The sequence below is a fragment of the Mustela erminea genome, chromosome 10 (genome assembly GCF_009829155.1).
Source record: "Mustela erminea isolate mMusErm1 chromosome 10, mMusErm1.Pri, whole genome shotgun sequence".
Lineage (NCBI taxonomy): Eukaryota > Metazoa > Chordata > Mammalia > Carnivora > Mustelidae > Mustela > Mustela erminea.
In genome coordinates, this window is record NC_045623.1 from 38,464,499 (window position 1) to 38,479,681 (window position 15,183).

Consider the following 15,183-nt stretch of genomic DNA (forward strand, 5'->3'; position numbering starts at 1 on the left):
CTTGAAAAGAAGAAAACAGATATGGTATCAAATTGTACACATAGGAATTCAGTAATATAAATATCTTTTCCCAGTGACTTTCTGTTCAAATTCTGGATCATTGCCAACTCCTACCTCTAGAGAAATGTCAGAAGAGGACTCTTGACCAAGAGGTATTAATGCTTGTGTTTTTTGTTATTCCGCAGAATCTTGCTAATACGCGACTCTATTCCATGAATACAAACAGATTTGACTCAATTTTGTTCCAGTTATAACTAGATTACCCTGTGGACACCTTGAGCCCTGATACCATGTCCAACACACCTATATACCCCAGTTCTTGGCACACAATTGACATACATCCTTCTGCCAAATTGAATCCTTAAGTTTAAGAAAAACTACCAATCAAAACATATGACAAGACGTTGTCCAAATTAATAAATAGTTGGGAAAAAGTCCGTAATTACCTGCCCATTTATGCAGCCTCCAGCAATGATATTAGGGTCACTTGGACAAAACTTGAAGCAAAAGATGTCATCTGGGCTCTCCAGCATTAACTAAAGTAAACCCCCCAAATTCAAGATAGAATGAGAAAGTCTATTAAGATCATAGTGAGAAAGTAATATTAAGACAGTCACAAGTTGAATTTCATAGCCATCTATAAGAAAAATGGACATACAGTCCATTCCCAGAATTGCACCTGTGGATTAGAAATTGCTTCTGCTGAATTTTGTGAACTTTGTCTATGTGTATGAGAGAGGTATGTTCTCCAGGGGCCCGGGTCTCCCCTTCCTCCACCCTACATTGGTCACTGCTGAGAGCTGTTACAATTTTTTATAAAAAAAAAAAAGACTAAGCTTAGTGTTTCTGGGAAGGGTGAAGGTTAGCTTTGTGAGGACAAGCTACTTGCCTGTTTTGCTCCCTGCTCTCTAGCTAACCTGGCACAGAGTGAGCGCTCAAAAAAAAAAAAAAAATGTGTTGGATGAGAAGAGAGAGATATTGCCAGTGATAATATCTCAAATTTAAAAATAATATAGGACCTAGAAAGTGGACAAACTCAAGTACTGGGGAGGGGGGGGTAAGAAGGAAGCCCTGCAAGGAATATTCCAGTGTTAAGGAATAGGTACAGTAATCACAGCTGGCACCTGTGCTAATGTGTTGGCACCAGGCACAATACAAGCATGGCTACTGCTCTTCCTTAAACAAGACCATCAAAAATATGGGCTTCAGAGGCCATTGGTGAGCCACCACTGAGCTAGTTTCAGACTGGGATTGGAGTGAATCGTCTTTATCTGGTACCCTGTGGCTTCTAGAGAGATTTCTACTTTTAACATACATTTTTAAAATATTTTCTTATAGTTTTGATTGAACTAAGGTAAAAGAAATCACTTGCCTGTCTTTTTAAAGCTATTCTTCAAAATAGAGGAAAGGGTCTTTTTTTCCTCTTCCTAATTTGCCTGAAAGTTCAGCCACACTTCCATGATGTGGACTGGAGAGTGATCCTAGTCCATTAAAAAACGTTAGAAAGCCTCTTCTTGCCATTTTTGTGGTAATTCGGCTGATAAGAAAGAACTAAAGATCTGTCATTTTTGATCTCTGGGTCTATAATAATTCAAGTGCTAGAATCTATTATAGTAAAACTGCCTGAATTCAGATGAATTAGGGAAGAAGGTAGAAGGATAGGCTAGGGTTTATTAGGGAAATCCTTAGTTATATAATACTTTATAAAAACAAAATATTATATTTAAGCACATTAAAAAAACAAACAAACAAACTCATCTAACACTATAAAGCACACTCCCCCTAAGCAAAACTCTTTTTGAGCGCCTGATAGAAATAGAACCCTGTGAGGCAAACTCAGCCCTCAGCCGTGTTTTATTTGAATTGTGTGTTTGGTTTGGTTTTAATTGAACTATTTAAAAATTGAGAAATTTCACTCAAAAATTCTGATCTGGATACTTTAAACCAAGTGAGACCACCTGGCAACAAGCAAGCTGAAGAGTAATATCCCCACAGATGGGCTGTCCACTCTCCAGGGCCATAGTCCCTACTCTTCCCCATTATTTCCCACACAGACATTTGTACTCATTACTGTCACCTACTGTTGATTCTCAGAACTGACGGAATTCATGTGAAATTAAAACCTATTTGCATTTGAACAAACAGTATTTAAATAACCCCCCTGAAAGAGTTTGCTTTTTAAAATTGGTTAAACAGTCCTCTTACAATCGTTTTTTGAAAATAACATGCTGATTTGTCCAGTAAACTAAGTGTAAACTTAAGTTTTCCTCAAATTGATGATAAATTCTGAATTGAAGAAGCCTAACTTAATAAACACTTACCACATTAAGTGGTTACAAAGTACTTTGCAATTAAAACTGCTGGGGATAAATGTGAACATAGTTTTGAAATGTTTAGACTATGTGGACAACTCTCCTTAATTATCTGAGGATGTTAAAAAAAAAATTACCTGAGGATGTATGGGATCAGAGAAACTCCAGAAAAGAATCAGTGATGGTTGCAGCAATAATTTGCCAGAAAAGTGGACTCTTTCTTCAAAGGAGAGTCGTACAGCCACGGACACAGCTATTAGGCCTGATTGAAACACAATTAGAAGTTAAAATCTGCAGCAACTGTACATAGAGAAATATTTTTAGTGTTGCTGCTCAACATAGTCACTATTCATTTCCATAGTGCTGAAATTTGAATAAATATATTCAAAAAGACACCAAGAGTTCTTCTAGAGTTCTACTGTGTAATAGTGTTCTCTCTTGTCCAGTAATCAGAGAGGAAGAGAATGGGGGAGGGGAAACGGAGCCAGCCTTGGGAGTCCCAGCAGGTTGAGGCAAATCCAGATTCAGCACTGCACCAACTGGGTGACCTGAGCCCATCACTTCCCTGGCTTGAGCTCTGGTTCTGTCCTTGTAGAAACCACAGTGAGGTGCTGGGAGAACACAGGACCAGAGCGGTGCCGAAAGGTCTTGGCAGGTGCACTTCGCGGCTGTAAGCCATCTTATTGCAATTGAGAAACTGAGCTAGCTTGTCATTTTACTAGAAAAGTAACAGACTATTTCTGCGCATCACCAAAGAGAACCGCAGTCATGTTCATCTCACCATAGATGGTCGGATGCCATGAGACAGAGGTGACCATCTTCTCCGTTAGGCTATGGAGGTCAGTAAAGGACTGGTACTCTTTCAAGTGGGTATCGGTTTTGTCTCCAAAGGTGCTTTCTTCTTCTGCCAGGCACTTCCAGTCATCGATAAATGTGTTCATGATTTCATTTTGCTGCAGGGCTATTTCAACACTATTTCGTTTAAAAGAAAAAAGAGCACAAGATGTTGGATTTTACTATTCAATGATATGTCTTTCATCAGGTCCTTTTTCTTTTATATGGAAAGAAAAAAAAATGTTCTCAGTTACATCTGGTAACTGATGATTACCCCCATGTGAAATAAATGACTTCAGAGAAAAAAATATCTCCTGGCTCTGGGCTACTCGGAACTTCTAGTGCCAGGAGGCTGTTAGCTGACGGCCTGGAGCACCTTCGTGATCTCTCTGGCTTCCAGGCCCAGGCTGTGCTCTCCCAGGCCCATGACCAGGCTGGCAGCTGCAGGGACAGGGGGCCTCCCCCTACTCTGTGTCCTGCAGGAGTCCTCCCACAAGTTGTCTTGCCCTTGGAGCTCCCTGCTGGGCTTGCCCTAGACTTTGCCAAAGCTCTCCTTGCCCAGTCCTGCTTCCTTTAAAAAGAATTTTCACACAGCAGCACCCTCTAAGCCTCTACTTTAAACTTGGTCTTGTTCACTTCCTGGAAACCCCAAACTGACAGAAAAGGCAATTTTCTTAGCCATATTTGGTACTGACTGTTCATATATACTAATTATTATACAAAGATATCATTAGGGATGTATAGATACACACATACACACACTTATGTATTTAGGGTTATATATTAACCAGGATTAGAATATCCATTTATATATTGTATATATAAAATTTAAAATAAAAGATTCTCGAGGGGCGATATGGAAGTTAGAAGTGTGATGTGTGTGTGCGCGCGTGTGTGCGCGTGTGTGATGGTGGTGGTGGTGGTTTTAGTTATCATAGGGCCTGGGAAGGATTAATGTGTTTAATTCAATTACTAAACCTGCAATGCATGATGCAGTCCCTAAAATTAAGACTCATCCTGCTAACAAGGCTAATAATATTGCCCTTCCAAGAACAATCTGAGTGCTAGGCTCATCTCTTGGTAGTCTAGGGCCCTGACTAAACTAGTTCCTGTCCTAAAAGTTATTATAGGAGCTCGCAACTCGGTGAGTACTCGACAGTGCCGGGGGCTGGCCTGTCTCCCCCAAACTCTCTCCCCCATCACTTGTCCTGAGCATCTCTTCCATTTGGTTCCTCCTGAGTCGTATCCTTTACAATGATCTGGTAATAGTAAGGAGAGCCCTTTCCTGAGTTAAATGAGTCATTCTGGAGAATTATCAAACTGATTTATAGCTGGTCAGTCAGAAGCATAGCCCCCCTGGGACTTGAGACTGGCGTCTGAAGTTGGGGCCGGTTTGTCAGACTAAGCCCCTTAACTAGTTGAGTCTGTACTAACTCCAGATAGCATGTGAGAGTTAGAGAATTGGTGTTGGAGAAGATACATATTTGGTGTTGGGGGAAAAAAAACACCCTTCATTTGGTACCAGAGGTCTTATCAGGAAGAACCTGAGAGTTCCATTTTCCTGTTTCTTCACATGTTTAGTGACTTGACATATTTAATGAAACTGATTGTTATAAATGATATGTTGTGCAGACCTGCGTTCTCTTTTGTTCCTCAAAAATGATAAATTTGTTCTAGACTCGAACTCCAAATGTGATCTTCTCTGTGTAGAACAACAGCTGAAATCTCTGCCAGTTTTTCAGCTTCTAGATGCTGGTTGTTCTGGACTGCCCTAGAGTTCTCTCTAAAAATGAATATTTTAGTCTACAGCCTAGGGTCTGATTAGATTTTTTTAATGTAGATCTCGGGTCTTGGCTTATCTGGGATTCCCTTTCTTCCATGACTTTCTCCTATTTGGTTATTCTGCCTTCCCCACAGACCTGTAAGGCTACAAGTTTCTGTCACTTGAGCCTCCTCTGGATTAGGCAATAATTATAGAAAAAAACCTGCAGACTTGCAAATCTCATCTTTCACCCCTTCAGTTTCTGCTTATTTTTGGTTACCCTCCTGAGCCTTCAAGTAATTATGTGTATGTTTGCATATAAATATTGTTTTCTAGATCTTATAACTGTTTTCTGTGAGTTTGACCAACTTACTCCACCATTACTCAGTCACTTACTTATAATATGAAAATGAGGTACGTTCTTGAGAGAAGCAGTACCATACACAGACAAAAAACAAAACCAAAAAATAGTTACTATAAGTTTCTGTCATGTTGATTGCCCCTGCATATGGGTAGGTGTGAAAGCTCAGCTCACTCACGAGGCCTTTGGAGCTTTCCCACCATTAGAATGCCACCCAGCCTTTTACCCTACTGACTGGGAGTCCAAATAGCTTGGTTTTTTAATAGGTATAGTAAGCTCAAAGAGGGGGATTTTGATTATGAATTTCCTAAAATAAGGAAAGAAACCTCCTTTACTTAGACAATTAAATATAAGCTCGAAATATTACAACTGATACTCCTAAGAATGTAATTAAACAGGGTGGCCTTTAATACCTCTGTTGTTAAGAATGAACACTACCATTCACGGCTTAATTGGTTACTCTTGGTTGAATTCTTCTTGTATTTTACCAAACTAGCTCCTTGCTACTTAAAGTGTGGTCCATGGACCCCCAGCACCACCCTAACTTGGAGTTTGCCAAAAATGCAGTGGCAGACTCCACCCCGAACCAGCTGACTCAGAGTCTATATGTTGATGAATCTCCAGGTGGTACATATGTACGTTTGAACACCCAGGAGGGCGAGCTTCCCAGCCCAGAGCTTCAAGCAGAAGCATTTGTTAGCATTCTCAAAATCTTGGTTTTTGTTTGTTTGTTTGTTTCAGCCTAAATGAGAAAGAAATTCCCAAGAGACAAACTAAAAGCCAAGGTCTCTGATCTGATTTCCTGATTCTTCCCTCTCAGGCCGAACTGCGAACTGACTGACAAGGGAGAAGAGAAGACAGCACCTTCTCTCTGGTTTCCGGTTTCTTGATTTCCCTGCACTCCACTTTCTGAGGGTGATGAAGTAGAGGCTGGTGAAACTGTTGTCTGAGTTAGAGCCTGTAAGTACTCTTTTTTTTTTTTTAAAAAGATTTTATTTATTTATTATTTTAGAGAGAGAGAGAGATCAAGTGAGAGTGGGTGGTGGGCAGACGAAGAAGGAGAAGGTCTCAAGCGACTCCCAGCTAAGCACGGAGCCTGACTGGCAGCTGAATCCCAGGACCCTGAGATCGTGACCTGAGGTAAAATCAAGAGTCAGATGCTTAACCAACTGAGCCACCCAGATGCCCCAGTAAGTGTTTTTTTTTTTTTCTTAACCCAGAAACGAATGTTTCTTAGTTGCTTTGGCAGTGATGTGTTTGTAGGTTTATTTATTCTTGACCGGTGCTATTATAATTCCTGTGCCAATTTTCCTCTTTTTTCTTATAGTTCTGGCTTCTCCTACCCACATCTCAGAGAGGGAATTATAAAGCTGTTTACTATTCCTCTCTATAAGTATGACAACTGAAAGGGAAGAATAAAAACCCAGTTCTAAAGATAATACACCCTGTGGATAATTAAGAATTGGCTATAGGCCATCTATGGCTTTGAAATGGATTATGCATAGACTTCTCATTCTTAATATTCTTAACAGGAAAAATTTTAAGGACTAAATTTTGATATAGGGAAACCGAAACCTTGGGCTCTCTTGTTTCTTATTGCCTCATAGGAAAAACTGTAGCATGCTTCCTATAAATGAGTGGCAAAGAGTTAATACTTTCTTTTTGTTTTTGATGTTTAGTTTTGTAGCCAAGCAGAAACGCATTTAATTTTGTCACCAGACAAAAAAATGAGGCTTGCTTCAAAGTCTGAAGTAAACTCACCTGATTTTCATTTCCCCTAATCAGACTGCAGAGTCCACAAAAATAGCAACCTCCTTCTTAAAACACTGAACCTCTGGCAATTTCTGGAGGTTTCATGGAATTCTGCCTTGTAGTGTGTCTCCTGCCCTTGCCATGAGATAGATATACAGTTTTTCTGCATGTTTAATATCTTCTCCAGAGACTAACTAGTACAGAAATCCTGGGAAGAGAGACTGTGTTCCTGCCTCTGGGTTTCTGGCTCTCTGTTAAAAGCCATTGTGTTCTCTCTGCCCTCCAGGGCTTTGATTCCATAGTCATTCTGGTGGCTGGCCCCAGGCAAGTTAGCTACAGTGAATGATGAGTCAGCAAGGAACAGCCTGTTGAACAGCTGTCAGTCATCAGGCCCTGATGGAACAACTATCTTTCTTTGTTGCATTTTGGGTTGTTTTTTTTTTTTTTTTTTAAGATTTTATTTATTTTGAGAGAGAGAGAGCACGTGCGTGCACAGGAGCAGAAGGAATGGACAGAGCGAGAAGGAGAAGCAGGCTGCCCGATGAGAAGGGAGCCTGATGTGGGACTGATCCCAGGATCCCAGGATCATTACCTGAGCTGAAGGCAGATGCCTAACCAACTGAGTCACGGCGCCCTGTTCCACGTTTTTATAAGCTTCATAAGAAGTCTTGACCCAGAGTAACATAACTATACGTATATAAAGTATTTTACCTAGTTCAATGCACTCTCTTTGCATCACTGGTGAATTTTTAAACCAGATTCCCCCCAGACATAGGTAATAGTTTTGGAGAGTTGTTAGAATTTTCAGAACACTTTAAAGTCTCAAAGAATTAATGTTATTTTCTTAAAAATGAAAAAACTTCATATGGGCTACATATCAACTCGACCAACAAATTTTTAGTTTTGGGAAGAAAAGGAAACCAATTTACAGGGTACAACTGGCAGACCTGTGCACCACTGGCTTGCCTTCTCTGAATTCTGATGTCGACTTGAAGAGACCTTGTCAAGCTCTTCTTCGGTTTAGACACTCCAGGGTCCTAGTAACTGTGTGTGTGGCGTGGGGGTGGGTGGGGGGGGTGGGTGGGGTGTTTCTGAAAACACCTCTCTCTCAGATTCAGCAAGAGTGGCAGCAAGACAGGAATTAGGGGGAAGGAATAAGAGGTACAAAGGTACATCTGAATCCAATTCAGGTTATCATTTACAAAGATCATAATTATAATGAGGAAAACATCCTCACACACTCAAGTGTATACATCTCCCAGGTGAACACTGGTGTGGCCCTAGCTTAGGAGGTCTAGGAGTGTTTCCTGGCAACAGAAAGGAAAGATTGAGAATGTGTCACATGCTCATTCATGTCTGATAACTCTTCATACTCTCTAACTAGACACCATGGGCTGAGTTCCTTTTTTAAGACCTATCACTATAGGTACACATACACATTTTATGTTTTATTTTTTAAAAAAATTAATATACAATTCTTACTTTATAGACGTATTGTTCAGAAAGTCACTCAAAGGCTTTGATTGTTCAAATGTCTCTTTTTCCTCCTCTGATAATTCTCTTGGATAATACTGCGTAGTGGCATTTTTGGGATATGTCCTAATACATTAAAAGAAAATGGAATACCGAAAATTAGATCAAAGGAAAGTAAAGGTTTCTTTCTGTGACAGTAATATTATTTTTAATTTAAATTCTATATATTCAATTTTTTCTTTATCCCAGATAATTGATGTTGACTGCCTTTTTAAAATACTTTGAATACTTATGTATTTGTTTCCAACATAATCAAGTTCTTATTTTTTTAATTTTTTATTAAAAAAATTTTTTTTAGATTTTATTTATTTATTAGAGAGATGGAGAGATAACACAAGGAGGCAGAGCAGCAGGCAGAGGGAGAGGGAGAAGCAGGCTTCCTGCTGAGCAGGGAGCCGATACGGGACTTGATCCCAGGACCCTAGGTTCACAACACGAGCTGAAGGCACTTAACCAACTGAGCCACCCAGGCACCCCTTTAAATATTTTTAACTGATAGAAAAGTTGTTAAGAAGGATCTAAGGAACTCTCATACACTCTTCACCCAGATTCATCCATTATTAACATTTTGCGACATTTGTTCATCATTCTCTCTCTCTTCATTTCATTAAATCAGTGTTTCTTAACCAGTGCAATCCTACCCCGCCCCCACACCCTGAGAACTTTTGACCACATCCAGAAATATTTTTGGTTGTCACAAATGGAATGTGCTACTGGCATGTAGTGAGTGGAATCCAAGGGATGCTGTTCAATACCTTCCAATGCACAGGATAGCCTCCCACAAAAAAGAATTATCCAGCCCAAAATGGATTAGAGTTGAGACTGAGAAACTCTGCTCTCTATATACAAAAATAAAAACAATTTACACTTCAGCAATGATGGCAACATTATCTCTGGGAGAAAGCCTTTTCCATCTAGTCTGCCCTCAGTGCTCACCTCCACCCTTGCACATCTCCTGTTTGTGTTTGGGCAGTGAGAGTCTCACTCACTAGACTGGCTGAGCTCCTTGATCTCAGGGTATGGGGCTCTAGAAAGGTCATATGGCACAGTCATTAAGAGTGTGTACTCTGGTGACACCCTGCCTGGTTTTGAAGTCCCATTTTATCACTAACAAGCTTTGTGACCCCCCAAACTAATTAGTTAACCTCTCTGTGTCTGTTTATTCATCTCTAAATGAAATTCTCAAAGTACCTGTCTCATAGAGTCATTGTAAATTTAATACATTAATACAAACAAAGCTTCTAAAATAGTGCCTAGCATATTATAAGTGTTCAAAAAATATTAGGTTGTGTTTATTCTGTGTTGAACAAATGATAGTAAAATGTCTCTGTGAGAGGCAAATAATATATGTGTATATATATATATTTATATATATACACTTAATGAAGAATAAAAAACAAGGAGTAAACAGAGTTTTATGTTTAATAAATAATTCATTCCTTTTCCTCTAGCTAGCCCAGTATCAGTAACACGAAGCAGTGTGCTGGAAAGAATGTTGGTATTGGAACCAGAGAAACTGAGTTCAAATCATAGCTTCATCTCTTAATTTTTAGCACACATTAGTGTCCTCTAGGCAGGATTAAGTAAGAAATTACATGACACCTATGGGTTTCATCCAAGAGGCAACATGACTAAGAGTTACTCCTATTTTTTCAATTTGAGCTGTTTGGTTATTTCTCAGCAGATCTGTTTGTGATTGCTTCAATTTAAATTATGTTCTGAACATTGACTTTTCATTTTTAACCTGGTTTTGCCTCAGTTTCTTTATTTGTAAAATGGGGATAGTGCCTACCTCAGAGGGCAGTTGTGAGAATTGCTTGCTGTATGCCAAGGGCTTAGAAGAATGCCTAGTGTGTGGTAAGAACACTGAACATTTGCTTTCACTGTCAGTCCCCTTTGAACTTCATCTTTGATTTTATTTATTTTTTTTCTTACTTCTGTCAAAATTGTATCTCGTAGCCTCTCTACCCCAGACTAGCTGCCCTTCCTGATTTCCTGTGCTTGTTAAGGAGTACCAGCATTCTCCCAGTCACCTAGATTTGAACCTTTTGTTTCATATATTTTGTTTTCATCTTATGCGCCAAGATCTTCACTTACTTCTTTTTTCACTCCATCTATGTAGATACAACTGTCCTTAGTATGAGTCAGCATTCGTTGAGAGGCTACTAAATCTAGAGTCCTCTGGTTTGGGTTCCTGTTGTTGGAAGTTCCCTGTCCCTTTTCTGTCTACCTCCCAAGTCTACCCTGGCTGACTCATTCCTTCACTTTTCTGCACCCTGTCAGGAACACAGAAGTCATCTCTGGCTGACTTGGCTTAGAAATTTATCTCAAAGTCTAAGTTTCTTTGGTGCTAATGTCACTCTCAGGAGGTGAGAGAAGAATGACAATGACAAGCACATATTAAGTAACATGCAGAGAAATAGAGTAAGGGGATAGATAGTAATGGGAGTTGTTGCTTTTATAGATGGCCCCTAACTTATGATGCTTCCATTTGTGATTTTTAAATTTCAGGATGGAGTGAAAGCAATATGCATTCAGGAGAAAATGCACTTTGAATTTTGGATTTGGAATTGTCTGGGCTAGTGATCTGCTGTACTATCCTCTCTCGTGATTCTGGGCGGTGGCAGTGAGCCAGAGCTCCCAGACAGCCACGTGATCATGAGGGAGAACAAGCCATACACCAACAACCACTCTGTACACAACCATCCTGTTTTTACTTCATATATTATCTGAGATGTTCACCAATTTAGTATAACATAAGTTTGTGTTATATGATGTGGCCTAACTGCAGGCTAATGTAAAAGGAGCAGCATGGGCAGAAGCAGGAAGATGAGGAGAAGCAGACATTCTGGAAGCTGGAAGCAGCCCATGGGGCTGGAGCACAAGAGCTTGTTCCAGAACAGGGTGCCAAGGCTGGAGGAGCAGGCCATGCCTTGTCATGGAAGAAGGAGGATCTAATGCCACTAAGGACCCTGGATGTAGTGTGGAGCCAGAAAAGAGGTTTAGGCAATGACCTAAGATAATCTGCTTTGATATGGGAGAATGATCACTTCGGTGGTGGAATAGAGTGGTTAGGAGCCAAAGGTGAGGGACAACAGGAGCCTGCTCTGAGAGCAGGAGTGTGCTTCTAACAGCATCAGTTACTGTCCCACTTCACAGTGTTTACATTCTTATAGACTTGTCTATCCTGTTCCTATGGGGATTTTTTAACTTAATTTTTTCCTATTGAGATTTTTAATTGAAATTTGTTGAGTATAATTAGATCTTCCTGAATTGCTCTGTGAAGATCGATGTCTTCATTATGCATTTCTATTTATTATAAAGATCTTTCAAAATAAGCATGGATGTTGCTAGATTTTACTGCATTGCCTTCGAATATATACACTCCCATCACATACTTACCATCTTGTTTGAGTACTTATGTCCTTGACTTTGGGGATTACTTGCATGCCAACATCTTTCTCAAGTTGTTTAAGGGTAAAATGATTATCTGGGTAGGCTGTACATTCAATATAGGCATCTTTTACGCTGGAAGCATTTTGGTCACTGAACTTAATTGGCGCTCCAAACTCACTTCGTTTTCGAGAAATCATATATGTAATCTGCAACACATGTGAGCAGTGAAAGTAACAATCAAGTTCAGTAGACAGTACAGGTAGACAGTACGGGTGCTCGGCTTGGATTCTCTCAAATCTCTTTCTATACTGTTTGCCCCTCCAGCTCTGTGTGCTTTCCATTTTCAGGGCCACCCCCTACTGCTCTTCTACAGAGTACTATTCTAGCTACTGGGACCACTTTGGTACAAGATAAAAAGAATAGGAAGTGACTGGCACTCACTGGGGTTGGACTGGTAGAAAACACGTGTAAGCCCATCTCCTTTGCTTCTGTTTGGGACAACGCAGGTGTCATTTCTACTCCAGAGTTCCCCTAGGGGTTCAAGCTAAAGGTTTCCTCTACTGGCCTTTTGCCTGAGATCGCACCCTTGTCCCTGTCCTGCTGCTTTCCCTATTCTTCTATGGAGCACTTTCATAATAAATCACTCACATACAACTCTTCTTCTCAGCGGCTGCCCTGGGAATGCCACTGTGTCAGTTTCATCTGGCTGATGTAACCAAGAGGCGCAGCCTTCGCGGCTTAAACCAATAGGATTTTATTTCAACTATTCTCATAGTTGTGGAGGCTGGAAGTCCGAGATCAAGGTGCTGAAGGGTAAGTCCGAGATCAAGGTGCTGAAGGGTTTGTTCCTTTTAAAGGTTCTGAGGGAGAATCTGTTCCATTCCTCTCTCCCAGCTCCCGGTGATAGCCGGCAATCCTTTCCTTCCCTAGCTTGTGGATACATCACTCCCATTTCTGCTTCCTTCTTCACAAGGTGTTCTCCCTGTGTCTCTGTGTCTTTGCATGGCCATCTTTTTATAAGGACACCAGTCATATTGGATTAGCAACCCTATTTCCTAATAAAATCACCTTCTAAGGTACTGAGTGTTAGGACTTCAGCATATCTCTTTTGAGGAATACAATTCTACCCTTAATACCCAAATACCCCAAACAATGACCCTTCTTCTATCAAAGGAAAAACCACATCCCCATTGGCAAACATAGCAAACCTCACAGATCCCTCAGGAATCAGTGTTGTTGAGCATTAGAGAGGTGACACGCTGAAGATCATACCCAAGCCTCTGACCTGCTTTGTAGATTCCTTAACTGATTCTTCCTCAATTTCTTTCTCACTGCCCAAAGAAACCCATGGTTTAGAGATAGGTGGCTTGTAAACATATATATCTTCTGGAATATACTCTTTATATTCTTCCTGTTCTTCTGGTAATTCTGGGGCCTAGAGTAAAATAAACAGCACTTTCAAATATATGACCAAAAGTAGTTATAGCTGCATGTGAATATTTCACAATAAAATTTAGGTTTGTATAAATTAAACACTTCCTTATTTTCTTTATTCTTAGTTTAATTTTTCAATTAGGAGAAGGAAACTAAGCAAAAGAAAAAAAAACATTTAATTTTCACAGCAGCTCTGGAAATAGATACTATTGGTGCTAACACTTTGCAGACAAGTGGTTCAGTAAACCCAAAGTCCTGGATATAGCAAGAGGAACACCAGGAATATGAGACAAAGAGTGGTCAAGAGCAATGCTACTTCAGATTTAATGTTTCTGCTCTCATTGAGTCAGTAAAGGGCAAATAAGTAGAGTATCTGTTACTCTGAGGTGTTTGATTTAGGTCATCCTGCATTTACTGCTTACCTACTCTAAGCCCCAGGACCCGGTGTAGGTCCCAGGGAAAGAGAGCTGAACAAAAATAATCAAAACCACGTGTAGTTGTCTCCCAGAGCTATTCTTTCCTTCCGACAATCAACAGGATGCAAGGACTTGGCATATGCTTACGTTTAAATAGTTTTCTTTGCCCTCTTCAGTTCCAATAAGATAAAAGTTATGTCCATATTTGAAGTCTTTGTCATAAACAACCAGAAGCTCATCTCCAGGATATGCCTGTAGGCATAGAATCAAAAGAGAAGGTCAGTGTTCATTCAGTTTATTCAGACACAGAATTGGTATTTTTCTAATCAGTCATAAAAGATAGCCATAGTGCTAATCTATGGCTCATAATCCAAGATTGTAAAATTATTCTATTAACAAGGCACTTAAAACTCAGTAGGTCTGCAGGAATTTACCATGCGATTTTATTTCTAATGGAAAAAAAAAGAAGCATTCCTTTTACTTCGTGTTGGTGCTCAGTAGCATGTTTGGAGACAAATCAGACCAAAATTATGAAGTAAAAAATTGAAGCGGTATAGGAAAATAAGAGTAGATTCCTATTCTAGTTGAAACTGGGCAAAGATAAGTTTTCCTGGGTGTGAAGCAAGGATCAGTCACTGACAGGTGTTTGCTTTTCACAGAGGTTTATCAAGCAGGGTTCCATAGGAAAGGTGGGCAAATTCCTTTGTTGGTGGGGGACATGCCACAGATTTAAATTCAACAATCTCTCTATCTTTTGCTGTCATGTACCAGAAACCTTTTGAGACAGGACTGAATAAATAAAGAGGGATGTTGTACTTACCTGGATAACTTTTTTGACTGGATAGAAGTCAGATACTGCAGCTCTGTTCCGAAAGTCTGCAAAAATATCTTCTTTTTTGATAAGTTTATAAGGTTGTTCATCTGTGACATCTTCGTCTATTCGGCATTTGAATATTTCCTGGGTCTGGGTAGTTAATACTAAAGGGTAAATTTCCGGATGACCTGGGGAAGGCACAGTAGAATTTGGACATTAAATGTAACCGCTTAAAATATTAAGAGGAAACATGCAGTTGTTTGCTTTAAATAATTGTCTTGGTTAAAATTTTAAAAGACTTTAAAAATCATTGTTCTTCTTTTTAAATAAGTCTGTGCATTACAGAAAATGTCAAAAAAGATAAAAAGAAGAAAATAACAATTATCTGTAATACTACCTCTTAAGAGAGCTTCTATTCACAGTATGCTCTATTTCCTCTATCGCAAGCCATCTTCTCATTTTCTTACCCTTCTTATCACCATCAGATTCCATGGTCCCAGTTTCAGCTCTGGATCTAACCCCAAAACTTCCTCTCCCAAGTCTCCCTCCCAGGGTTCCAGAGCCCACTC

The 15,183-nt window shown here is 39.8% G+C and overlaps 1 protein-coding gene and 1 long non-coding RNA gene across 3 annotated transcripts in view; one reads left to right on the forward strand and one right to left on the reverse strand.

The window, feature by feature from the left end:
• WDR63 (WD repeat domain 63) overlaps positions 1-15,183 on the reverse strand; it is a 68,194-nt gene that overhangs the window by 40,101 nt on the left and 12,910 nt on the right. Inside the window, exons 4-11 of the mRNA XM_032301377.1 lie at positions 14,621-14,802; positions 13,948-14,052; positions 13,236-13,385; positions 11,957-12,156; positions 8,504-8,620; positions 3,094-3,284; positions 2,450-2,574; positions 447-536 (exon numbers count right to left, since the gene is read on the reverse strand). Of these exons, the coding sequence (XP_032157268.1) occupies positions 447-536; positions 2,450-2,574; positions 3,094-3,284; positions 8,504-8,620; positions 11,957-12,156; positions 13,236-13,385; positions 13,948-14,052; positions 14,621-14,802 (1,160 nt within the window). The remainder of the gene's footprint in view (positions 1-446; positions 537-2,449; positions 2,575-3,093; positions 3,285-8,503; positions 8,621-11,956; positions 12,157-13,235; positions 13,386-13,947; positions 14,053-14,620; positions 14,803-15,183) is intronic.
• Positions 1-15,183, forward strand: part of LOC116566821 — a 27,993-nt gene continuing 12,810 nt past the window's right edge. The window contains exons 1-3 of one of the 2 annotated variants that reach the window (XR_004276024.1): positions 1-152; positions 6,090-6,229; positions 11,066-11,742. This is a non-coding gene — a long non-coding RNA (uncharacterized LOC116566821). Of the gene's footprint in view, positions 153-6,089; positions 6,230-11,065; positions 11,743-15,183 lie in introns of those variants that run through there. The other variant, XR_004276023.1, reaches the window with a different exon arrangement.